Source organism: Artemia franciscana, chromosome 9 (assembly GCF_032884065.1).
Source record: "Artemia franciscana chromosome 9, ASM3288406v1, whole genome shotgun sequence".
Lineage (NCBI taxonomy): Eukaryota > Metazoa > Arthropoda > Branchiopoda > Anostraca > Artemiidae > Artemia > Artemia franciscana.
In genome coordinates this window covers 29,646,483-29,673,520 of record NC_088871.1, presented here as the reverse complement: position 1 = coordinate 29,673,520, position 27,038 = coordinate 29,646,483, and the positions used below count along the sequence as shown (strand labels likewise).

The 27,038-nt window shown below is 35.4% G+C and overlaps 3 protein-coding genes across 3 annotated transcripts in view; 2 read left to right on the top strand and 1 right to left on the bottom strand.

Annotated features, from left to right (window-relative positions):
* LOC136031251 (casein kinase I-like) overlaps positions 1-10,958 on the top strand; it is a gene marked incomplete in the record, with an annotated part of 117,357 nt that extends 106,399 nt beyond the window's left edge. The window contains 2 exon segments of the mRNA XM_065710665.1: positions 5,679-5,785; positions 7,498-10,958. Coding sequence (XP_065566737.1) covers positions 5,679-5,785; positions 7,498-7,549 — 159 coding nt within the window.
* Positions 1-27,038, bottom strand: part of LOC136031259 (short-chain dehydrogenase/reductase family 42E member 1-like) — a 443,764-nt gene that overhangs the window by 367,292 nt on the left and 49,434 nt on the right. The gene's annotated exons all lie outside the window — the stretch shown is intronic.
* LOC136031258 (integrator complex subunit 3-like) overlaps positions 25,911-27,038 on the top strand; it is a 69,242-nt gene continuing 68,114 nt past the window's right edge. The window contains exon 1 of the mRNA XM_065710678.1: positions 25,911-26,064. Within this exon, the coding sequence (XP_065566750.1) occupies positions 25,993-26,064 (72 nt within the window). The 5' untranslated portion in view covers positions 25,911-25,992. The remainder of the gene's footprint in view (positions 26,065-27,038) is intronic.

Below are 27,038 nucleotides of genomic sequence, written 5' to 3'. Positions count from 1 at the left end.
CGCGTGCACTGCACAATTCACTTTGGAAAATATAACTGAATAGTGGTCAGACCATGCGGAAGGCGTAATGGGGCAATTAGGATTTGCCGAGTTATTTAAATTAGCTGAATTAATCACTTTGTCCCATTCTTTCTTATTGGTAGGATAGTCTAACCCTTTGTAGCGGCTCGATCGCAGACATTTCTTAAACTCACGCTTAGTTTTTTGTTTTATTTCAAACACATTCCCAGCTAATGGTCGACCGTTAGCAACCCATATACGTAGCCACAATTTGGCTTTATTTTTCACACTTTTCAGCTCAGGGTCACACGACCAGATTGGTTTCCTTGTACTTTTCCTCACTCGCTCCTGAGGGACAGCAACCTCATCAGCGCGTTTTAAACACCACACGATTTGGTTGTAATAATGATTCAGATCGTAATTACTTTTAGTAGGACTAACACTCAGCTGGAGTAGATGAAAAGGTACACGTAAAGAACCAAGGAGAACGGCCAGGGTTGAAATATATAATGGCATATTAACATTTTTCCAATTACTCCGCACAAACCACTTAGAGGCAGGAGCACAAGCCTGGTCAGTACTATCTTTTCTAATCGAAAAGCACAGCGATAAAGGAAGGTGATCAATATCTTGCTCATCTTCATGGACATGCACAGTTGAAGATGTAATGAACGGGGAACAAATCACGTGATCAATATCCGATAAGCTGCCGGAATTATGCACATACGAGAAAGGTAGATCCTTCGCAATTATTCTGTAATCAGGGAGACAATCAAGTAGGTTCACAGTACGAGCAGAATCACGTTTTACATCAGTGTTCATATCTCCAATAATAATAAATTCGTACCCATTTTTGCTTATACTTTGAAGGAGAGTTTTCAAACTAGAGCATGCTTTGGAGAATTTATTAAGCGATGTCATATTCTTCCCATCGTGAGGCAGGTAAGTGTTTATCAATACGGTTTTACCAAGTCTTATAGCCAATAAATGTTCATCAGAGAAATAGCATGACGGGGACAGAAAGCTGAGCTTTTGTTTTATAATACATGCTAAACCCCCTGAAGGCCTTCCAAAAGTAGATTTAGCATTTGATGTGAAAACAAGGTGGGCGGAACTGCGGCGCAGGAAATTAACACTCGTTGCGGTCAAAAGATGTTCCTGAAAGCATACAATGTCGAACTTACTGTACAGTTCATCAATGGTCAGGTCCTTGTTTTTCGTCCCATTAATATTGAAGGACACGAGTGATACTGATTCAGACATTAGTTTGTTTTCGGTAACTTGCGACTGACAATTGCTTTCAATTTAGGGCAAGTGAGGCTAAAGGAAACATGATCACCTCCACAGTTTGCGCACTTAGGTGACAAATTGCAAGGCGAGTCTCTATCTGAAACATGAGGACCGGCACATCGCGCACATTTTGGTGTAACACTGGGACAAGACGACTGGAGATGGTCAGGGGATCGGCAATTGTTACAGCACCGGGGAATCGCTTTGAACTCATAAACACTTAGGATTTCGTATCCAACAGACCATATCTAAATGCTTCGACTCTTGATGTTGCATCGGAGAATTCAAGTTTTACTGCAAGCGATTTCCCTAGCCTAGAGGCACCAGAAACACCAGGGCACGATATCAGGTGGGACAGTTCAAAATCAGGCGGGATTCCCTTCAGGAGTCCGTAAAACTTCTTGGTTAGATCTTTCGCAGAAGAGCCAGTAAACGCACCAGTCACCGATAAGCGGAAATCTTCAGCAACTGACTTATCTATATTGATAAACAGTTTGTCACGAACGGGGCGAATGCTAGTGATTGATTCGTGTCCATCAATCTGATCTATCAGATCTTTTCGTTTTATTGGGTCCGAAAGGGTAGATGGAAGGTTCGACACAACAATAGTAGCATGCGAGTCGGGAATTGCAGGTTTCGGCAGTTGCGGGTAATTCAGTTCATAAGCATCCAGCTTGGTGGCAACAACCTTGAGTAGTTGTTCCACACGATTCACCTTTGTTGACAGCCTAGAATACGCGACTGCGGGCAAAACCGGGACCTCGGTTGGAGACTTGATCACATAAATCGGAGTTGATACCTCCTCAGAGTCCAGCTTCTTAATAAAATCAAGAATATCTTTCACATTGTTTGCAGAAGCTTTCGCACCGATGCGCCGGGGGCAATTATCATTAGGCGCAACCTTCGCCCAAAATTCGCTTTTCGCATCAGCAATAACACCGCATTCAAAAAAGTCTATTGCTTGTTGAATAATAGTAGCGTCTTCAATACCTTCTTCCCAGTTGTTTTGCAAAAAGTTCATTACCGGGCAATGCACATACTCTCGGTTATCCATTATCCTTTACTGGGAAAAACCAGTCAAACTGGTCAAAGAGCACGACTTATTCATACTTATGCGTCACTATAACCCCTATTGCGAAATTTTGATTTTCTTCACAAAAAACTTACTGAATTAATAATGTCCATGCAATATCCAATTTAGATGTTGACACTTTGAACTCTGAATTGATACTGAACTAAGACAGATAGATTTTTTTTCGAAGCCAGTTGATAGCTCTTGATGAGCTGATCAAAGTAAATGTAATCCATTTTTTGGTAGAAAATTCCTTCATGAGATATACCAGTTTGAAAGTTTAAGGGGTTTGACAACTTCATATTGAAACCAAAAATAGACAGATAGCAATTGTGAGACATGTAGGGGAGGTATAGGAGGTATAGGGGAGGTTCAATACACATTGAAACCAAAAATAGACAGATAGCGATTGTGAGACATGTAGGGGAGGTTTGAGCAACAGTCGGCTGTTAGCTCATAATCGTCTTAAGCAATGAGGGGTTCGCAACTTTTGCTAGTTGGTGTACCTATTATTTGTTTCCGGTGTATTTGATAGTAAGACCAACTTGGTTCTAGTGGTAAGACATGTAGGAGACTTGTGTAAGTAATAATCGGCTGTTAGGCTACAATCATCTTCAGCGTTGAAGGTTTTGCAACTTTTGCGAGTTGGTGTACCTAGTATTTATTTTAAGATCCTTACAGATTAACAATTTCAGCGTTTAATCGAAGCAAGGAAACAAAACCAAAGTGTTGTTCTCGTAACACTTTACTCAGCGAAGCCGAACAAAAGTTGCCGCAACAACTCACGTTGCCTATGCAACGTAGATCTAGTGTATTCCTATTTTTGATGACTTAGTCGTATAGCGCTATTAATAATACTGCTTCCATATAGCATTGTATTAAGTATCAACCATCCCAGTCATCGATTTTCAATTATATTAAATAAAGAAACAAACTTTTTCAACTAAAAGTAAGAAGGAACATTAAACCTGAAAACGAACTGAAATTATTACGTATATGAGTAGGTTCGCCCCCTAGTCCATACCTCGCTCTTTAAGCTAAAGTTTGAATTTTGTTCCAACTCTTTAAGAATGACCCCCGAGTCACAAAGGCTGTTTAATTAGAATAAATAGCTCTTTTGAAAGAGCTAAAAAACTTTGATGTAATGAGCGAGATATTGACTAGGGGGCAAATCCCTCATGTACGTAATAATTTCTGTTCTTTTTAAGTTTTAATGTTGCTCCTTACTTTCAGTGAAAAAAATTGTTTTTTTTTATTTAATTTCTGATCGTCTTTTAAATAGTGCTAGGAAAACTGGTGCCTCCGTCGTAGAAAATTCCCTTCCCCAATGAAAACTTCCTTCATGGAAAGATCCCCCCCCCCAGAAAACGTCTGTATACTTCCCAATAACCTATACTATGTGTAAATAATGAGCAAAGTTCTTAACTTGCAGTCCTTCCCATCGGGACTGTGGGGGATTAAGTCGCCCTCAAAGATATAGTTATTAGATTTTTCGACCATGATGAACAAAATAGCTATCTTAAAATTCTGATCGGTTGAATTCGGGAAAAAATCAACGTGGGAGGACGACTAGTTGCCCTCCAACTTTTTAGTCACTTAAAACGGCACTAGAACGTTTAATTTCAGTTCGAATGAGCCCTCTTACGATTTTCTAGGACCACTGAGTCGATACGGGCACCCCTGGGAAAAAAAGAACAAAAAAAAAAAACAAATAAACAAGCATCCGTAATCTTTCTTCTGGCAAAAAATATTAATATTTATAGATATGCAGAATCTGATGGTGTGATTTTCATTAATTTTCTATAACTTTTAGGAGGGGTTTCCCCCTGTTTTTGAAAATAAGGTAAATTTTCTCAGGCACGTAAATTTTGATGGATAATATTAAACTTGATGAAACTTATATGTTTGAAATCAGTGTAGAAATCCGATTCTTTTGATGCATCTATTGGTTTCAAAATTTCCGTTATTTAGCGTTTCGATTACTATTTAGCCGAGTCGGTCCTTACTTACAGTTCGTTACCACGAGCTGTTTGATAATCAATAAGGTTATTTATCTGCCTTACCATCATTCGAGTACTAAGTTAACTTATGAGACATTTTATGGCTAAATAATGTATGGATATAATTAGGCCGTTGTACAAAACTGTAGACGTCTATTACATTGTTATTTTCCCTTTATTACACCATAATAGCGTATGATAGGATACCACCTTCCCCCATTTGTACTAATTTGGGCATTGAAGTCCCCTAATTAAAATACTATATTTTATCATAGGATCTTGTCCTTTTGTTCTACAACTGCATTTAAAGCTCATCCAAGTTTTCAATATCTCTGTCTATCGGTCCTACCGGAGTAAATACCACTGTAACTAATATAATTCTTTTATTAATCGTAAAATGTGCTAATAGAATTCCATTATTAACATTTTCACAACCTAAACAAGACTTAGAGGATTCCTTGATCATCATTAGTATTGTATCCTTTTTATATACCATATCCTCACTACCTGAATAATTAAACTCTATATCGCCTAATTTCATGGTTCCTAGCCCTTGGTGAAGAGTTTTGGAGCCTATTAAGAAGTCCCTCTCAAAACGTTAGATTTTGTCAAATCAAAATGTCAAAAAGGTTGTTTTCTTTCAATGTCGCTTTTTATATTATATGAATTATTCAAAGCATTAGGGCCTGAAGGATAGTTATCAGTGCATATCAGGGAGCAGTAAATCCCTTTTGAGTCTACATAAAGAGGATCAGTCAGCAAGAACGACTCATGCCGTGTAGTTTCCAAGAGGCTTTCTGTAAGCTATGGCTTACAGAAGTCATGTGTCATTCTTAAAGAATCGGAAAAAAAATTCGAACTTTAGCATGATGAGCGAGGTATTGACAAGGGGGCAGACCGCCTCATATGCGTAAAATAAATAAAATCAAACAGTTCTTGGTAAGGAACTGTTAGTAATGACCGGGCTCAATAGTAACCGAAACTCTAAAAAGTTGAATTTTGATTCAAATAGATACATCAATAAAATCGGATTTTTATGCTGATTGCAAATATAGGCCTAACTAGTCACTATATTGTTTTTCAGAACGTATTGACGTATTGACTACCTATTGAATGTAACATTTCTTGGCTTGTCCCTTCTCAATACGCATACATTGCCTGTCCATTATATTTTGCGACGTTTCCAAAAAGATAAACTGGAATTTGAGATGTATAGGTTTAGTTGGCATAGTAACTATCATATTGTATAAGGAATATGATAATTTGTTTTTAATATGTTCTGTTTGACTTCTTTCTTACTTTTTTTTTCCATAAAGGTGGTGAGCTCTACCAACGGAGAATTAGGTGGAGACGATCCAACTGCTGGCCATAGTAACACCCCAATTACGGCACAACCAGAAGTGGACACTTCTGACGATACAAAGTAAGTTCGTTTACTCTCTCTCTCTCTCTCTCTCTCTCTCTCTCTCTCTCTCCCTCTCTCTCTCTCTCTCTCTCTCTCCCCCTGTCTCTCTCCCTCCCCCTCTCTCTCCCTCCCCCTCCCTCTCTCTCTCCCTCCCCCCCTCTCTCTCTCTCTCTCTCTCTCTCTCTCTCTCTCTCTCTCTCTCTCTCTCTCTCTCTCTCTCTCTCTCTCTCTCTCTATCTCTATCTATCTATCTCTCTCTCTCTCTTCTTTCGTTTTCTCTGCCTTGCTTAATCTTATAATTTTTGATATATATATATATATATATATATATATATATATATATATATTGAATTAAAATTCCATTTAGAATCGTACCTATAACTTATTGTGTGATTGGAAAACACCGAGGTACAGGTTTTTTTGTAGTTTTAATATCGTTGTTTTCTTTTTCTTTTTGTCTGTGTGTTCATTTTGACGTGTTAAAAAGCTACTTTTAGATACTCACTAACAAAATTTTCTAAAAATTATCTCATAAAGTTCCTGGGTAATAGTAGCAGATTAAAAACAAAGTCTTTGACAAATGAAACAAGACCATGTAAAAGAATAAAATTCGTCTTTGTTCGATTCAAAAAGGAATCGATATATTAGTGTGTAACTTTGCTGTCCAAAATCAAACCAGGTATTAATACTTTTTTAGTGCTGGGCATATAGTGGTGGTGAAATTTATAATTTATAATTCTGATTTTATTACAATATCATGTCGCCATCTATTTTGTTTGAGATAGTAACTTAGTTTTTATCTTCTTATAGTGTATGGTGTCTGTAAAAGTTTTGAATACTTTTTTTTCTGTAGTATTTTCATTTCTCACCGTTAGATGATAATTTTTCTTTCATTCAATAGCTGGGATTCAGCTTTGTCCATTTTCCAAAATAAATTTTTGGAAATTGTTTGCCTCCCTTTGGGTTTATGAATATGTTGAAGAGTAATTTCAAGACCATGCTCCATGAAAATGTCGAAGCAATATGTCATCTTATTCCTATCCAGATTTTTTTATCATTTTGTTAACTAATGTCTGTGGGATAACTTTATTTGGTGTTATTAATTGCGAAACAGGGTCTACCTGGGCCATTTTGAACCCTCAGAGGAGTCCGTCAACGATGTACGTTGTCACTAAAACCTTCACTCTGGATATTTAGTGATTTTTGTTTGTTTTTATTATTATTTGAAGAGAGATGGGACTGTATTGTAGAAGCGAATAACTTATTTTCTTATTAACTGTTTGTTGGCGGTCCAGCAATAGCGGCAAAATCAACTGAGCGGGTCCAAACTCTCCTGAATATAACTGAACCTTACCTAGAATCGAATAAGTTCAACTTGACGCGTATAAGACAGACTGTTATGTTCCAAAGTTGGACAACCAACGTACTACAGGATTGTTCATTTACCTATTTGTTTTTTGAAAACAAAATAATATTAATCATAGCAAGTGAAGGGTGTTTTATTTACGCACTTACAACCACGAGTGAGGGGTTCAACTTTAGGCCCTTAACTTTGGAACGTGTTACTTGAACGGTTTTTTTTTTTTTTTTTTTTTTTTTTTTTTTTTTTTTTTTTTTTTTTTTTTTTTTTTTTTTTTTTTTTTTTTTAGTGTATCCACTTTAATCAGAACCGTTTTTTATGGCTAAACAAATTCAATAAAAGGCTTAATTTTGATTTGTTGTTTTTTCAGGTGCTGTTGTTTCTTCAAGAGGAAAAAGAAGAAAACGAATCGTCAAAAGTGATAGTCTGTTTTTAAACTTGATACGTTCCTCAGCTTAGTGATTTTCTTTCTCTTTTTTTTTTTACTTAAAATTTAATTGAAAGATTTGTAAATTTGTTGTTTCCTTGCACAGTGAATAACCCATCTCATCTAAGGCACAATTGTAGAACAAGTGAACGCAGGCAATTCCAATTTCAGTGCAATTCAAATTAAAGGATGGTTCGTTCTTGAAAATTCGCGGCTAATCTTGACTGCCCTGATCACTGAACGTCAGTCTCGAAAGACTTAATCGTGTCGTTAATTTTAAATTGGGCTAAGTCCCGTCTGTCTTTTCGGCATTCATTAAAAGAGTGTGATATAATTTTGTGTTTAGTACGTTTTAATATAGAAACTGTCGTATTAGATATCCATTTTTTTCATATCGTCTTATGAAAATCAGTATCATAGTAGAAATAAATAAATTGAATGATAAGTATAATTTTTCAATTTCATAAAGGTTGTATAACAGAATTATTTCTTTTGCTGTTTTCTAATATGTATAGGCCGAAACCGAACAGTTTTCTTTTACGTTTGTTCGGCTCCAATCCTAAAAAATTCAGTTTATTTGATGCATGTCGATACCGCTATGACTCTGTTAAAGAAAAGAAAATGACGTGTCCTGTTTCTACCCAAACTGGGCTGGTCATATTCTTTCTATTATAGAAGAAGTGACTTTCCTTAATAACTCGTCATTTCCACCTAGTTTTAAGTTAAAAATATGACGTCGGAATGAAGGATAGTTTCTGTTTCTTCCTTGAATTTTGCAAAGAAGGGAGCATTTCGGTTTTTTTTTCATTTGTGTGTGTTATCATGTCTCACTTTTGTAATATCAAATCCTTTTTTTCATTCTTTATTGCAGTTTTTCATCTTAATAATAACTATTTTTAAATATAAAAAAAAGGTGTTTATTGTTAAACTGTTACCGGTACAGAAGTGAACAAAGACAATATTTTCCCTATAATTTACGAATCCCGTTTACCTTCGTTGATAAAAATAAGTGATACCCGCTGGCTAGGTTTATCTCTTTTTTTTTCTTTTTTTTTTTTTCTTTTTTTTCCTGATTATACGTATACCAAATTTTTTACCACGAAATGAGCTCCTTACGCAAAGGTCTATGTTTCCATGAGACAATACCTCTTGAAGTGCTTACTGAATGAAATCAGTGCCAGCTTTGGGTTTCCATTTCCTTTTTTTCCCTTTTTTATCCTCGGTAAGAAATGAGAGCACATAGATTGATAATGTATTTTTTTGGAGGATACCTTTTATCAAGAGTAAATAATTTAAGGTGAAAATATTACCTTTACTTAATTTTTGTTCGGTAGTAGAGATACATAGAAAAATCAAATATAGAGATGAGACTTTAAAGTCATAATTGAGAAATGCTATGGAAATTTAAGTGTCTGAGTCAGGCATTTTTCCATTCATTTGCAATAATCCATGGATTAAACTACCTTCCTAAGGACAAAAGCCGTATCACAGGAAACTGCTTGATTCGGTAATAGGTTTTGAAGGAACTAAACTAAAAGACCCATTTACCCAATCGTATTTGTATATGTCTATACTTGCTTAAGTCACTTGTGTTTTTATTTTAGCTGCAAGTTAAAAAGAATTCATTTCGAACTAAGTCTTATAAGACTTACTTATTATAGGCATATCTCAAATATTTCAGTTAAAGTCCTCATGGTAAGGTTAATAAAGTGGACGGCTATTCAGAAAGACCCTCAGATGAATGGTTTAAAATGAGAATGGCTGGATGTACAATAATAAAGGGTTGTTGAGACTGGGTTCAGGTGAATGCTCATGACTGAAACTTGGAGCTTAATGAGATACGTTTCTGCGAAAAGTTTAGTTCGGCTATCCCAGATCAAAACCTACAAATTGAATTTTGATTGCTTTTCTACTTTTCATTTTATTTGATTTTTATCCCTTTCAAGGGTGACACTTGAGGGAAGAGCTGAGGTTTTTAAGCTTTCGTTAAGTAAATTTGCCTACTTGTGCAGGTTGCCCTCAAAGCAGTGAGCCATTTGGAGCTTTGATAGTTTTATGCTACTGGTACTATCAAATCCTTGCAGCACCACGCCGCTTAAGGCCAAAATAGCCTCGCCCGCTCCTCGGCCCAAATGTATTTAAATTTTCACTCTATCCCTCTTCCATAAGCTTCAGATTTCCCCTTTCTTACGGCCTTGTCCTAGCCTATTCGGGGACGACTTGCTTTTTGCTTGACTCCAGATGAATGGTAAACAAGAACGATCTTTGCCATTCTATAATCCTTCATCCATAAGATGAGTTCTTAACGACCCTAAAGAATAACACTTACTCAATGTATTTTTATTTAGGAATGTTCGGCAATTTATTTCAAACTTCAATTTTTGAAGTTTCTCTGATCTTTATTACTCGGAATTGGTTTGAAAGTGTTTCAGTGACCAGACGTGTTTTGCTATTTAAGTTGAAATTTGCAACATTGTTTTACTGTTGCGCATCTTTTTCGAAGTATAGTAGTTATTACGTAGTTATTTTTCAACTCCCTCAACTCTTCCCCAGGAAGACAAAAATTAAATGAAATGCAAAATATTGCAAAGTTATAAGTAAATGTGTCATTTCTCAGACAGAAAAATGTTTTGTAATCGAGATTTAAGATACATTCAGTGGTATTTTAGCGGTATCGATATGTCATCAGTTCCACTAGTTTACTCTATTTGGACTGTTTTTTGTCAACCAAACTACTGAGGCCTTACTGTTCTGATAACAACCTATGGATTTCAAGCTTTCCACAAAATTGAGTTTTCAAGCTAACCATAAGAATTTAACGATAATTTTATCAAAGTCCTCATTGAGTCTTTCTCCTGCTTGGGGCTGGATATACTAACTTAATTTCTTTTGTAAGTGAATATCCAGCAATATTAAGAATAATCCTTTGCTGTTATTATTATTTGTTGTTTTTCCTGCTTTTATGTTTAGATGCGAAAAAAAACTATATATGTTAGATGCGAAAAAAAAAACTTCAGAGAAATTAGCTTGATAACAAAAAATGGGCCTAGTATTTTACTTAACAAACATTAATTTTAATTTTTTCGCAATTATTTTTATAATTAGGCTTAACAATTGATTGTATTTACAAGTTTCCTTTTTAAAGCAGTTTGGCTTCATCAGAAGACGATATGCCTCCTAGGTACTGAAACTAAGTTTGTTCTTTTTCTCCATATTGTGATGTATAGCTGCTCATTAAGGCCGTGAAATAAAAATAGATCAACATTTTAATCAATATTCTATTTGAAATTAATGCTTACTTAAGTCGTTTGAAAAGTTGTTTGTAGCTTATGCAAAAAAAATCCCTTTTTTAACGTATGTGCTATTTATTTCCTTGAGGAGAATAAATGAAGAAATGAAATAGACTTTTCTGAGTGTTCTGTTGTAAGGGTTCACGAGGAATAAACTAAGGATACAGATTTGCAAGAGCAAAAGGGAGCAAAGCAACACTGCCATTCCATCTCATTGACAAAAGAATTTCAAGAAGTGATGACTTTTCTTTTGTCTCGCCAGTGACACTCAAACTATTATGCATGTATATTTTGGCTGAGTAATCAATACCCGTTCTTACGGAATAACCAAAACTAAGGAAAACCATAAAGTAAATGTTATTTCCTCTGCATGGTTTTAACTCTTTTTTAAAGCATAGTTTATAATTTAAATCAATAAAAAATATTCTGATCTTTTGACTAGATGGGGCACATGTTACTTACTAAAATATGGTTTTTCTCTTTAATATATATATATATATATATATATATATATATATATATATATATATATATATATATTTATATATACATATATATATATATATATATATATATATATATATATATATATATATATATATATATATATATATATATATATATATCTACTAGCTGTTGGGGTGGCGCTTCGCGCCACCCCAACACCTAGTTGGTGGGGGCGCTTCGCGCCCCCCCCAAGCCCCCCCGCGCGCGTAAGTCGTTACGCGCCATAATAGTTACGCGCCATTGTAGTTGTGTCCCTATGTCCCACCTGTGAATATAGATAGATATATATATATGGTTTTAACTACGTAAAACTTGCGAATATACAACATTCTTTGCTGTCCCATTGTCTTTGCATATAAATAGATTGTCAGGTTTACCGACTCTTGAACATGCAACATATAATGGTCCATGGGAAAACAATCTGTATTCAGATCTATACCTCATGATTCTAATGATTGCCCTTGAGCTTTGTTGATGGTTATTGCTAATCGACCATTCCATGTCCCGGTGTCCCGGTCGTCATTTACATCCCCCTGTTTCCCCCGGTGTCCCCGTTGTAGTTGTGTCCCGGTCGTCATTTATATTCCCTGTGTCCCGGTCGTCATTTGTATCCCGGTGTCCCGGTCTGTATATACATTCGTTTTTTAGTTTTGTTTTTCTCCTTTATTTTTTTCCTTTTTTTTCTTTTTTAGCTTATTTAGATTTTTAGATTTTTTAGTTTTTTTATTAGTTTTTAGTTTGTTTTTTTCTTTTTAGTTTTTTTGTCCCGGTCGTCATTTATATCCCCCTGTTTCCCCCGGTGTCCCCGTTGTAGTTGTGTCCCTGTGTCCCGGTTTTTAGTTCTTTTAGTTTTTACCTTTTTTAGTTTTTTTTTAGTTTTTTAGATGAAAATTTTTTTTAGTTTTTTCCTTTTTTTCTTTTTAGTTTTTTATTGGTTTTTACCTTTATGTTAGCTGATTTTTCAGTTTTTTCCTTTTTTTTAGTTTTTTTTTATTTTTTTTTTTAGTTTTTTACCTTTTTTTAGTTTTTTTAGTTTTTTCAGTTTTTTTTTAGTTTTTAGTATTTCCCCCTCTATTAATCCTAAAATAGTCGAATAAAGACCAAAATCGTCAGAAAAATATGAGATCCAAAAAAGATGCATGTAGGTATGTGCTTCAAACTAAGAGTCCAAATACTTCTTAAAAAATAAATAATCACGTGTTTGCAATTTTTGCATTTGATAGGTATAGATTGGCGATTTAAGGGCTCTGGGTTTTAAGCTGTGGTAGATTCCTAATTATTTTTTTTTTAATCTTGAGATTTCCAGATATTCAGTATAAACGTTTAAATCTCGATACGTCTTTTGAGCACCAAAATAAAAATTTGAGACATCAGCTCAGATATAGCTAAAAAAATTTATTTATAAACAACCAATCGTGGAAATATGATTGGATGGCATGTATCAAAATAAGTACAAAATTCTTCAGCTGTATATATAGCAGTTTATACAATTTTAGAACAAATATACGTAACCACTATACAAAAACATAACTATATTTTGTGACTGGTTGGTATTCAGAAGGTGTGAAATTCTTAAATAATATTGTAGTTGCATTCCATTTCTGTGGTTAACTCAAGTGGTGTGAATTTCCTTTTTTTTCAACATTTCAGTAGTAAACGTTTTTAAAAAAAATCGATGCCATTTTGCTGATTCAAAATGAGAAGTCAGAGACCCATCTATACCGGTCAGAAAAAAAGTGAACACATAATTATTTGCCTTCTTTTATAAAAGATTTTTCAAAAACTCTTTTTTTCTTAAATGACTACTTCGACCTTTGAAGGAATATTTTGATTCATATACTTAGATTTAAGTGTATACTTATACGAACCTTTATTAAAGCTTAGGTATTTCTAAAAAGTTTGGCCTTTATTTTAATATTTTAGGATGAATAGAGGAGGTGATATGCCATATTACGCAGAGCTTTAGTTAGATGAAAATAAGCTGCAAAGCGGCCACCATTTGCTCACCAAATCCCAAACTTGAATTAATGATTTTTGCACTTTTCATGCATTTACTTTCTATTGCACAAATCCCCTTAAAAACAACAATGTCGTAAAAAAAGAAAATTCAAATCTTATGAAGAAAGGGGCCCTTGCATTTACCTGCGACTATTCACGCAGAGAGGTTCTCATTGCCCGGTGAAATGAATGTGTATTAGCCACGTCCCGTGCCGGAGACAAGCATAGACGCTATATCTAAGGGATTAAAAGGATATTTGGAGCAGCTGCATTTTGATTTTTTTTTTTATGATGACAGCCAAAAAAAGTAATGATAATAATTTCTTCGTCTCTGTGCCATAACAAGACTCGAAAGCAAGTTTTTGACAGTAAAAAGAAGTTTAATTGTTAAGTTTTTCAGTCCTGTGGTAATAGCACAATCCTGAAATATCATTTCGACAGCCTAAAGAAATTGAGATTTTAAATTTCCCCTCCTTGTTATTACGAAATGTAGATTTTCGCTTCCCAGTTGCCTTTTGTCGTAATACAGACAGATTTGCTTGGTAAATTGTTTTAGGTGGTATGCATTATCAGTAAAATCTAACAGAGACCACACAAAGTGACTGAAACTTTTTTTCAGACTTGTTTGTGAAAAGAAACAGTTTTAAAAATTAAACTTATTGAAAACTCAACTACTAAAAACCAATTAGAAAAATTAGCTTTTGTCCTAACCCCAGCCATAGCAAGGGGTCCCAATCCCAAATCCGCTACTACGCAAGGGGTTGCCCCCCGCGCCCCCACCTGGATCCGACACTGCATATATTACCTTTTTGATGTTTCAACATCCCCCTTAACATGCACTGAAAGTTTCAATTTAATGCTCTAAGCTGTTCCTGAGATATAGCTTTTAAGATTTTTTAATAACTATCTACAGAGTGCGTTTCAATTTAGTTCAGTATTCTCTTAAATACTCCCTGAAAGTTTCACTGTAATATTTTAAGCTTCGGTAGTACTAGTAGAAGTAGCCAAAGTAGTTGTTGCAGCAGTCGTAGTAGCTGAAGCAGTTGTAGTAGTAGTTCTAGTAGTACCGTACTTAATTCTTGTTAATAGTTGGGAGTTGTGTTAGTAGTTGTAGTAGTACTTAATTCTTGTTTGTAGTTGTAGTTGCGTTAGTATTTGTAGTAGTATTTATTCCAAGCTATTCCTGAGAAATACTCATACATCCTTTAGGCAACCTTAATGTGTACAATGTGTTTTGATTTACTTCACTACCCATCTAAATGTTCCCTGAAAGTTTCAACCTAATATCCTTAGCCTCAATAGAAGTAGTAATCTTTGTAGTCGTAATAGTGGTAACATTCCCATGGTGTCTTTTGGTTAGTTCAACATGCCCTTGGTCAGTTGCTGAATCTCTTAAAGTTCCACTCAATACCCAACTTTATTCCTTTTCGTCCTTTTGACAACCTGCGTGGACGTAACATATTTTGATTTAGTTCAACAATCCTCTTAACATTCTCTGAAAGTATCACTTGAATGCACTTGGTCTTTTTAAACACCAAAGCTTTCCCAATAACAAAGGCTATATAAAACAATGGGCAAATTGTATAACTTGTAGCCCGTGCCCTGAGGGCTGTAGGGTGTCACATCCCCAACAGAGGGGGGGGCTGTCTCCCCTCCTAAGGACTTTCGACTCCTAAAAATAGGACTAGAACTTTTAATTTCCAAACGAACTAATCCATCTAAAAGTTTCTAAGATAGCTCTGTGCTGTCTTTGATATTGCTTATTTGTCTCTTTTAAAACCTGCGTGCATGTAGTTTTTTTCGTTTAATTAAATTCCCCCTAAATTTCCCCTAAAGGTTTCACCTTTAATGCCCTCATTTTCAGTAGTTACACCAATCGTAGTAGTAGTAATAGTAGTATAGTAGCGTTAGCGTATGACCTTTTGTTCAGTTAAAAATCCCCCTCATTCCCCCTAGAAGTTTCAACGTAATACAGTAAGCGGTGGCTGTGATGTTGCAAATATGCTCTTGTGATAACCTGTATGTTCATAGTGTGTTTAAATTTAGTTCACCTTTCCCCTTAACACTTCTTGTAATCTTCATCTTGATGCTCTTAGCCTTTGGTAGCAGTTGCAATAGAAGTAGTAGTTAGAGTAGTAGTAGTAGCAGTAGTAGTCTATGCAAATATTTTGTCCGCTTAATTAAATCCCCTACCCTCCGAAACTTTACCTGAGTTTTAGCTTAATACCCTTAGCCTCATCAGTTTCAGTAATCGTAGTTGCAGTATTAGTTTCAACTTAATAGTTTAAGCTGTTCCTGAGATATTACCATTACACCCTTTTGACAGTCTACTCGCTCGTATTGCGTTTTGATTCATATTACACGTTTTTATTACTTTGACTAGGGAATTTTTTTTCATTATAATATTGTGGTTTTGGCATTGTTTGTCAGTTTTTTAGTTTTCTTGTTTTTTATGAGTTTTTGCTTGTTTTGCTTTTCTATGACTCCGAAATTCGAATTTAGCCCTTCGAAGGCTGTGATAAAAATTTAATGTAATAAATATCTTGTCTTATGTTGCCTTTTTGGTCATTCGAGCACCCTCTTCATCAAGCCGTGCGATTTTCAACTTGATACAATTAGCAATTGCTATGATATTGCCGATATGCCCTTTTGATAACCTGTATATTCATAATGTGTTATAGTAGTAGTAGTATTAGCAGTGGTATTAGTATTAGTAGTAGCGTTCACATATTGCCTTTTGGTCAATTGATCTTCCTCTTTTAGCATTGAAAGTTCCAACTAAATCTCCAATCCATTCTTGAGATACGCCCTTTTTACAATCTTTTTATAGTGTTTACTATTTTATTAGTGTTCAAACGAGCTACCAAAATGAAGATCCTTGGAACCTCAATCTGTTCGATCCTAATGTTAGGAGCTAAGACTCGGCCCTCAACTGCAGCTGTCCTGCACTCTCTCGGTAGTTTTCAATCTACTTGGCTCCGAATAACTGAGGAAATCTGGTGGACAAACTTTGCCAGCAATGTCTGCCTGTAAGGTATGGCTTCCCAGTCGCTCTTTTCACACTAGGATACCCTGTGAACTCTTCGCTGGTTCTGATATCTTCTGTGGCTGCTTGCTGACACTCCCGGATCGGAGTTTGTATGACTTCAACTCAATCAGTTGCGGCTGAAAGCGTTCAAGAGCAAGTCCCAAGTTCCAGCAGAATGACAGTCTCGTGAAATTCCTTGACCTGGCTTGATTTTCACTGTTATATGCAGAGGCCCTTGCTGCTGGCCAGCCCACGTAGAGAAGGCTGAATACAGTCTCAATGCCATCCCGGCATGAGGACTAAGTAAGTGAAGTAAATACACGCGATATCAACCGAAAAATCAAACCACAATTAGCTATTGCTTTTCTTTTGATGTCCGTTGGTGCATTTTCAATTGCAAAAAATATCATGGTAGCAGAGAATTTAAAAAAAAATGAACAAAACAGAGGTAAGACAAATAATGTAGCTTATCAATAGACAATAACGAATAAAATTCTCGTGCCAGGTACCACGCTTTCTTACTTGGTTAACACAGGTCAACGCTTCATGTTTTCAATTCTATTAATTTTGATCTTATCAGTAGTTGTTTTATTTTTTCTGGGTCGTTAGATTTTTTATTCATCCATATTCGGGCTTTGTTTCTTTAATTCTCCGTTTTTTTTATTGTATTTTTATTTTAGTGTGGTTTACACCGTATGCATTTTCGCTTGGAAAATGTGAACAGCTTTCTTTGAGGGCTTCTCTGATAGTCCTGGCCGAGTGGACTGGTGCACCGGATTCAGGATCCTTTGTCTGAGAGGACAAGGGTTCGAATCCCAGAGTTTAGTTTGGGACGGGGGTCAGTGGCGTGACTCTGTAAGCTTAGCCAAAGTCGACCCAGCTCTAAATGGGTACCTGGAGAAATCTGGGGAAGGTAAACAGGAAGGATGTGCGAAAGCACAGGATAGTCGGCCCCTGACCTCCCATTGCACTTCCTGGCTGAAGGGCCAAGAAACGGAGATCAGCACCGCCGGTAGAGACTGTAAAGTCTAATGCCGTATCCTTTACCTTTTTATCCTTTACCTTCTCTGATAGTGCTGAAGAAGGGAAAAGGTTGTCCTCTCGAAATATCTGTTTTGTTTCCTCCATTATTTTCATTGGCCTCACAAATCCCATTCTTGTTTTTCTTCTCTTTTGTTTTTTAATCTTCGTAAAGTCAAAGAACTTTAGACGGAGAGCAATGCTTCGAATTTTTCAAACATTCCGCGGTTCCTTAAAATCTTCAGAACAATCATTGATAACAAATCCCTTTTTGGTCTCAGTATAATTATAAGCTGCACAATAGCGTGACCTAAGTAGAGAGCAATTTGGGCAGAATGTATTATTTATTTATTATTGTTTTTCTTATATTTTTTTTTATTCACCAAGGCTACAGTCACCAAAACATTTAGCAAATCCACGTTTGGTCTCAGCGTAATTATAAGCAGCAGAATATCGCTGTCTAACTAGAGAGGAATATGGACAAAAATTATTATTTATTTATTCATTATTATTTCTCTTTACATTTTTTTTCTCATAAAGGCACTTCGTATAGAAGGAATTTTTGTATAAATATTGGAAGGAACTCATTCAATTGGAAATTAAAGTCTAGTGCTCTTTTTCAGAATCAATAGCGATTGGAGGTTAGCCAGTCTCCCTTCTACGCCCATCCCACGCCCTCCCATGCCAAAAATCAAAATTTTGAGATAAATATTTTGTTCAGAGATGAAAGGTCTAGTGACTATGTCTCTTGGGATGTCAACCCTTACATAGCCCTCGGGGCAAGAGCTGTAAGTCATGCAATTCACCCGTTGTTTGCATATAGTATTCGTTATTGATTAAAGTAGGGATGTTTGACCTTTAATGTAAAAAAAAACAAGGGGTATCTGGTGAACCTTAAGAGAATGTTGAGGAAAATGTATAACTAAGTCAAAACATGTTAAATGCATACGGGTTGTCCAAATGGGTTAACTCAGGAATGACTGAGTGCATTAATTTGAAACTTCTGGGATGTGTTAAAGGGGATGATCAGTTGACCAAAAAGACAATACTTGCAAACTACTACTACTACTACTACCACCACTATTGCTACTGCTACCACTACAGCTGCCGCTTCTGTAGCGAACACTATTAAGGCTGGGGGTATTGAAGTGAAAACTTGAGGAAACGTGAGGGGAAATTTCAACTAAATCAAAACAAACTGTGTGCATACAGATTGTCAAATGGGGGCATCTCAGGAATTGATTAGGTTATTAAGCTGGAACTTTCAGGTAATTCTTAAAGGGAAAGATCAATTGACCAAATGACAAATTTCCATGCTACTACTACTACAACAACAAAAACTACTACTACCACTGCTACTACCATCACTACTACTCCTACTACTTTCATCTCAACTAATGCTTCTATAGTGAGTAATATCAAAGCTGATGATATTGAAGTGATTTTCTGAGGAAATTTGAAGGGAAACTTGAACTAAATTAGAACATACTGTGTGCATACAGGTTGTCATAAAGTTGTATCAGAAATATCCTCGGAACGGCTTACCGTATCAAGCTGAAACTTCCAGGGAAAATCATGAGGTGTTCAAGTGGCCATAAGACACCATGTGCATACTGCTACTGCTATTTATACTACTGCTAGTAATATTAGCAATACAATCCTGCTACTGCTACTGCTGCACCTACTGTTACCAATACTACTGTGATACTGGTACCATTAAGACAAAGGGTATGAAGGAGAAAATTTGAGAGAATCTAGAGGGGAAATTTGAACTAAATCAACGTTCACTATAAAATTGTAAAAAGGTTGTGAAATAGGCTGCGTCTACGATTTATTTACACAGCTCTTATTCTCTAGATCAGATAGGGCTCCTTAAACTATGGGTCGTGACCCCATTTGGGGTGGTGTAGCAAAATTATGGAGTCGCAAGTGATAAAAATACAAGTTAACAAAAAATATTTTTAACTTGTAAAATTATTGTTATAAAGAAAAATAGCAATCATTGTAGATAAATATATCGTAAAATCTTCTGGTTCGGAAAGACTGTCTATACCAGCATTTCTATTCCGATCATTATAATATCTTGTATAAATTTACAATGAATCAGAAGATGTTATAGAAATTTATAAAAAATATAGATTTATTTTTGTCAATCTCTTAAAACCGAAATAATCCCGATAAATATTGTCAACTTCGAAGTGTTATTTCGAAGAAACTATATAAACATTACGTGTTATTTTCATTTAGCGATTGTATGATTGTGAACGAAGTGCATGTTATTCCGAATTAGTCAGTTTAACCCTTTCGCGACCGACAGGACCTTACAGTCCCAGCATGTAAAAATCTTTTGGGTGCTTCTTAACTGATTGATAGCACCAGAATGATATCGAATGATAGCACCAGAACGAGATCGAAATATTTTTAACTAAACGAAAATGTGAATTTGCTGCTTTTTTTAAAAATTACTTGTGGCTATCCAAGCTGTGTTATTTGTCAGATATATTTGCGAAATTAAATGATCTTAACTTGTCTCTCCAAGGAAAAAATTGCGATATATTTACTTCAAACGATATAATTGGGAGTTTTATTAAAAAGATCAGCATTTGGAAAAGTAGGGTCGAAAAAAAATTCGTTCGAAATGTTTTCCAGTGTCGACAATTTTGCAATTGACAAAATTCATCGTAAAACTTTTATTGCAAAAACTATTGTAGATCACTTAAAAGCGCTAGAAATACAGTTCCAGACATATTTTATATTAAATATTGATTTACAAAAAATAGTTTGGATTCAAAAGCCGTTTTGGATTGGCTTAAGCGAGATTGATCATCTGCCAGCTAAAGCTCAAGAGGAATTTGCTGAGCTTCCGTGTGACTCAAACTTAAAACTACAATTCCAAAAAAAAGCCCTTGATCGAATTCTGGATCGGAACTAGAACTGATTTTCCCACAATCGCCGATATGGCGTTAAATGTACTTCTGCCATTCAACACCACATATTTATGTGAAGTTACTTTCTCAGCTTTAACACACATTACATCCCATTATCATTCAGCGATAAAAAATGTTGAAGAGGTCTTATGTCCAGCAGTTTTAAACATTACACCAATATTTTATTTGCTGTGCAATAAAAAACAGGCACATCCATCTCATTAAATTTTTAACGTAAACTTTAATTTAATATTTACCACGCAACTACTTGGATATATTCGAGAGAATTAAGACGGTCAGAATCCACTTTTGTTTTTGAAACTATAATTAAAAACATTTCTATAACATTTTGTGCAAATTTCAATTTTAGATTTTTATATGTTTCAAAACGAATTCTAAATTTATATATTTTCATATGCATATGTATATTGTTACCTAATAAATATATCATCAAAAAATATTAATTTATTTTTCTTTTATATTTGTTGGGGTCGTTAAGAATCTCGCAATCATAAATGGGGTCGGGAATTACAAAAGTTTAAGAAACCCTGCTCTCGATGGATGGCCCTGACTCAGTGACGTATTCTGACTGGAGGCCATAACTGGTATTCTGACTGGAGGCCATATTTGAAAGGATATTCCATTGAGAATATCGATCAACAGGTCATTGTGGTGGTTGTCTATTCTGACGTTGATCGTCCAGGCCTTAAGCCTGCCTGCTCTTCTCTCAGTTTTGTCGGAGCTGTGCAAGACATCGCTGCAACACCACCATAGAAAAGAGCTTGCCAGGTGCTGAGCAGAGTGTTATCCCTACGCGAGCCTAGATATAGAATTCTCTACCAGAGGTTTTGATATGAAAGTCAACACTCAGTTCATTTACGGCAAGTTTAAAAAAAATTCCTTGTGATGATGGTCTAAGATTTTTTTTTATTTATTATATAGTAGAATCCAGGTGTATATTACAAGCTTTAGTTATTAATTTGTTCTTTTATCTTTAGTGAGTGTACTAGACCCTCGTCCCATTTACCATCTAATTGATGAATGTTCATTAAGGTAAATCCGATTAAGGGTATTTGTTAATGATATCAAATGAGTTATGTATGAAAGAAGGATGATCATATAAAGCGCCTTATTTTATTTTGGTTTAGATTGAGTTTCTACAACAGGATTGCTCCTATAGGTAGAGAAAACTATCCTTAGCTAGATTTTTTTTTTAATAGTTTTTGTTACTTTGATTATGTTGGTTCCAGTAACATAATGATTTTAATTTGAATTAAGTTTTGCGAGATTCGCAGTATTTTAGTATTGTCTTTAATATATAGGTTTAAGTTCCTTAAAGTTTGTTCCTCCAAACTGCCCCAAATATTTCTAATGAAAGAAAAACTCCAAAATAAATTGCCTATTCCAGAATCGGCTAATTTTAGAATGTGTGACCGATGTTTCTAGTGGGCGCAAACAAGAACTTGCCCTGGTATTGCCTTTAGTCCTATTGAAATCATATTGAAAACTGTTCGTCCTGAAAGAAGTAATAAATAACCTTAGAAAGAACTAATGAATTAGACTGAGTATCTGATATATAATGCAATTAATTGCTGAAAGCTAAGCAATTCAATATTTTTAGTACAAAAAAAATATTTGTAATGTAATTTGTTTTCACTAAAGCACAAATAACGCAATAGGCTTTAGACTTACAATCAGAGGAGGGGAAGGGGGGCAGTAGCTAAACTCTTGTTTATAGTGATATTTCTTCGTTTTCGATTAGATTTTTGTTAGTTTTAGGTTTGATTTTTAATGTTCAATTTAAGTTTTACTCGTTTTATTATTTGTTTATTCATTTATATTAGTACCTATTTTTGTGTTGCGAGAGCAACACTTTGGTTTTGTCGTGTTTTTTTTTTTTTGTTCCTAGCACCTCGATTTCAGCTTATTCCTAGAAAGTGGTAAGGGTCTAACCTCTGCGGTTTTTACGGAAAGTGTGGACCTTAGGCCGGATTGATGAATATGACTTTACATTTTGGAAAGCTTCGTAGAACTCTTGCCTGGGGCCAAAAAGGATGGTTTTTGCTTGTCCTTGAGCCAGAGCCTATAGTGTGTGAAGTGAAGAGGAGTTGTATAGCCTATGTCAGAGAGGACTATCTGAAGTTATGCAGCCAAGCTTTCGTTTCATCAAACCATGTTTCTGCTTTCGAGTGGAAAGCTCCGTTCTAGCAGGCAAGCAGGCAGGCACCAGTTTCAAATTGAAGATGGACTAAAATCTATAAGTGTTAAATATATGCGACAGTTACCCTGCCCCACAGCCAATATATCTTCTCTGAGTGATAAATAGAAAAATTTAGAGAAGCAAAAAAGCGGCATTTTCTCACGGGTCCGAAAGTGCTGCCATCTATTGTTTCTACCCATTTCTGTTCGTGATTTCAGCTGAGTTTGTCATTCGGTTTTTCGCACTTGGGATTGCGGTAGAGAAATGGTATCAGATGTGCCTCTTAAACTTTAAAAGTTCTCTCATTGCTAAAGAAATTAGAGTTTATCCTTTGCTCCTTTCTAAGTGATGACGTTAGAAAGTTGGCCTACGGCAAAAAAGTCAACTTTTGAACTAAGACAGATAGATTTTTTTTTTTGACGGCAGTCGATAGCTTTTGATGAGCTGATCAAATTATATGTCATCCATTTTTTTGTACAAAAATTCCTTCATGAGATATACCAGTTTGAAAGTTTAAAGGGGTTGACAACTTCAGTAGTAAGGTACACACTGAAACCAAAAATAGGCCGATACCAATTGTGAGACATATAGGGCAGTTGTAAGCAACAGTCAGCTGTTACCTCATAATCATCCTCGGCAATGAGGGGTTCGCAACTCTTACCAGTTGGTGTACCTATTTTTTGTTTCTGTTGTATTTGATGGTAAGACCAATTTGGTTCCAGTGGTAAGACATGTAGGGGACTTGTAAGTAATAATCGGCTGTAAGGCTACAATCATCTTTAGTAATGAGGAGTTTGCAACTTTTGCGAGTTGGTGTACCTAGTATGTATTTTAGCATCCTTACAGATTAACAACTTCAGCGTTTAGTCGCAGCGAGGAAACAAAACCAAAGTGTTGCTCTCGCAACACTTTACTCGGCGGAAGCCGAGCAAAGGTTGCCGCAACACCTCACGTTGCCCATGCAACGTAGATCTAGTTTGTATTCCTTTTAAATTAGTACCTGTTGTATGTTTATTTGCCATGATTGTTTATATAATTTCTGTTCATTTTGCGTTTCTCTTATTCTTTAATAGTAATTTCTGGTGGTTTTGAGTTTAAATTATCATAGATATTTATTTCTGCTGGTATTAGGTCTAATATGACTCTTTCCTTTTCTTTGAAAAAATTCTTTTTTAGATTATTTTTTTGTTTAATTTATGTTTGTTTTGATTACCAAAGTTCCAAGACTATGACGATCAGAGAAAGCAGACCTCGCATACACTCTAATCGGCCTTCTATACATACCAACCTGTTTACTGATGCCCATGGGCATCAGCAGCTGTCTCAAACAGATGACGAAGATATGGAGTAATATTATTATAAATTCATTAGTTGATGCTTATAAAATAAGTAAAACCATGAAAACGGTACAATATGGTTTTTCGCGGAAAAACATATCTAACAGGAAAGGTCTATCAATCCCATAAAAAGCACACACAGCTGAATTCGGGAGAAGACGCAAAGGTTACAGGTGAACATAAAATGTTCCAGACTAAACAGAACAATAGTATAGTAAATAAGGATAGACTAATGAAAATATAAAAGAGGCAAAACCTTTTCCCGAAACTGATGCTTTAGCTTCCTTATCAAGCCTATATTCCTTGCCACTTTCGACGATATACACTGAACATCCTGTAAAAAACTTAATGTTTCATCAGTTATTAAACCTAGGTTTTTCACTGACTTCGATGTTGACTTAAGTGACTTAGATATTAGATGTTGTAACCATTTCAAATACAATGAATTTTAATATCTGTATCATAGTTAAGGGGAGTATCTATAAGGGTGAGAGGGAGGGGTGCTACCCTTTGTTCCTCTTAAACAATCCTTAAAAGCATCGTTCCACTGTTTTATTCAGATTATACCTTTTTCTCATCTCTTAATTTCTGTAATACCCCTAGCCGTTCCTTAGATATCGCTGTTGTGTCTTTTTAAAACCGTCCTGCACACAGTATGCTTTCATTTTGTTTGGCATCCCCCTCGAAATTTTACAAAAGTTTTTTTCATAATATTCTTAGCCTTTTTGGAGACTCAGGATCAAACATGGCAACTTTCCCCCCTAACCAATCATGCATATAAACAATTTGCAACTTATATTACTTAAAACACTTGTACCAGAGGTATAGGGGCTAAGTCATTCCGGGGTTAAGTTATTTAACTTTTTGACTGTTTTTAACAAGATGGCTATTCCAAAATTTTGATCAGAATATGCTTAGAGGGAGGGCAGCTAAAAAGGGAATGGAAGGGGGACTGGCTGCCCTCTGCCCACTTTTTAACATCTTCCTCAACATACCATGAGAGTTTAAACTTAGTAACCTCAGCTGTTCTTGTGATATTGCAGATATACCTTTATGATAAACAGGATACACCTTCATGACAATCTGTATGCACATAGTATGTTCTAATTTAGTTCAAGTTTCCCGTCAGATTTTCTCAGAAAATCACTTCAATATTATCAGCCTTATTATTATTCCCTATAGAATCATTAGTTGTAATGGCAGCAGTAGGAGTAGTAGTGATAGTAGTAGTAATGGTAGTACCCTCAGCCTTAATAGTACTCGCTACTGAAGCGGTAACTGTAGTTGTAGCAGTAGTAGTAGTGGCGGTAGTAGCAGTAGCAATAGCTTGCAAGTATTGTTAGACTTTATGAAATAAATGATTTGAACCAAATCGTACCTATTAGCTTAGACAGAATCAGGTCTGTGGTAGATTCTTTTTCAAAGGTAGATTCTTAAACCCTTATATAGTTTGTTTTGTCCATTTTATTTACGAGAAAGGAATATATCGAAAATTTTGACATTTTACAACTTATATCTATCTTTTAGAAGGTTTTTGTTCATATGAAAAGATATGCTCTAAATACGACGTTTGGTATTTTCAGTGATTTGCTATTAATATTAGGTTATGGTTCGTATGACTTCAAAATTCCCCGCTTGAATGCTTGTCTTTTCTATTATTTACTACGTATCATCTGTATTTTATTTTTCAAGAGTTTCCTTGTTTTCTTGTGTATTCTTTGTGGATATTACGTCCCTCTCTGAATGTTTTGAGTTTAGGACAATACTTTGGGTAATTTAACAGTCTTTAAAAAGTCATATTCTTTGCGGGAAATCGCCATCTATGTTTAGCTAAAAAAAGCGGTAGGCTTTTTTCAGTGGCTATATGAAGGTGTGATGCCACTAATTATTCAGTAAAACAGAGCTTCCTCTTTCTAAAATTCTGTAAAGCTGTTTTGAATCAATGGTAATATCCACTTAAAAGGAAAAATTAAAGAGGTATAGAGAAACTGAGGAAAGACAAAAAGGCCGTGGCAGACTTCAGCTGTGGTTTGAATCTAGTTCGTATAGCTTGTACACCACCATCATCAGTCTCGCTGCAGATGCCAAAGAGAAAAGTGGGAGGGCATGTCAAATTATAAACATAATATAAATGGAAGCACTTAAAACCCAAGGACGACTATTTTCTACTAGCGCTGTAGACCCTAAAGACGAGCTTGAAGAGGTAATAAAATAAATATTCCCGCATAATTTTTTTACTTATTGTTGAAAGTGAATTTTTAAGCTTATATCTTCTCAAGTTGTGCACTTAGGCTACTTTATTTAGGCTGTTCAACCCTATTGTCTATTACGGAAACAAATGAAAACAATAAATGTTGGAAGATACTCATTAGTTGGACTGCTGATCCCTCCTTCAACAGTTAAGAAGCTGTAAAATCTCCATTTATCCCACATAGAAAGTGGACTGTTTCTCCATCAGATTTAACCAAACATTTCTGAAAAGTAGTCTATGCCTATTTGATTTTCCTGAATGTCAACCATATACTGCTCTAACAATAAGTACACTGATAGTCAACAGTAGAACTTAATTGCAGGGATACACTTGAAGCTTGTGCCTAAACTTGGAAAATGCTGCCCAATCTTGGACATGGGCTCTAATTCATAGAAATGCTCTATTATGGATGGTAGCCTAGTGAATTAAGAACATTACTTATCATACTTTAGACTCTTTTAAGAAAGGGACCCCTAATGGTCCCAAACAGTCATAAGAGCCTAATATGTTTTACCAGTAATGTAATCTTGTAATATATCAAGGCCTTATGTCAAATGTGATTTCTACATTCTCAAATTAATGATATCTTGTTTCCTAACAACAATACAAATCTTGACAGGTTGTGAATGTTATTCACAATGATTTTAAAAGTGGATAACAGTAAAGGAAAACATGATGATCTGATTAGTAGGAATATCTTGCATTTTTTAGAATAAGAGTTAAAATTTTGTTTTTGTTTTTATATCTTATAGCCTAGGGCTATATAAGAGATTGTCAGGAAGTGTGTGGGGGGGGGGAGGATTTTCAGAAAATCCACAATTATATATAGAAAGAGCCAAAATGAAGAAATTCAAGGAGAACTGCCTAAATGTAATCTTCCCATAGGCTACATTCAATTTAAGACAGGTGTTGTGAAGTTGAACAGT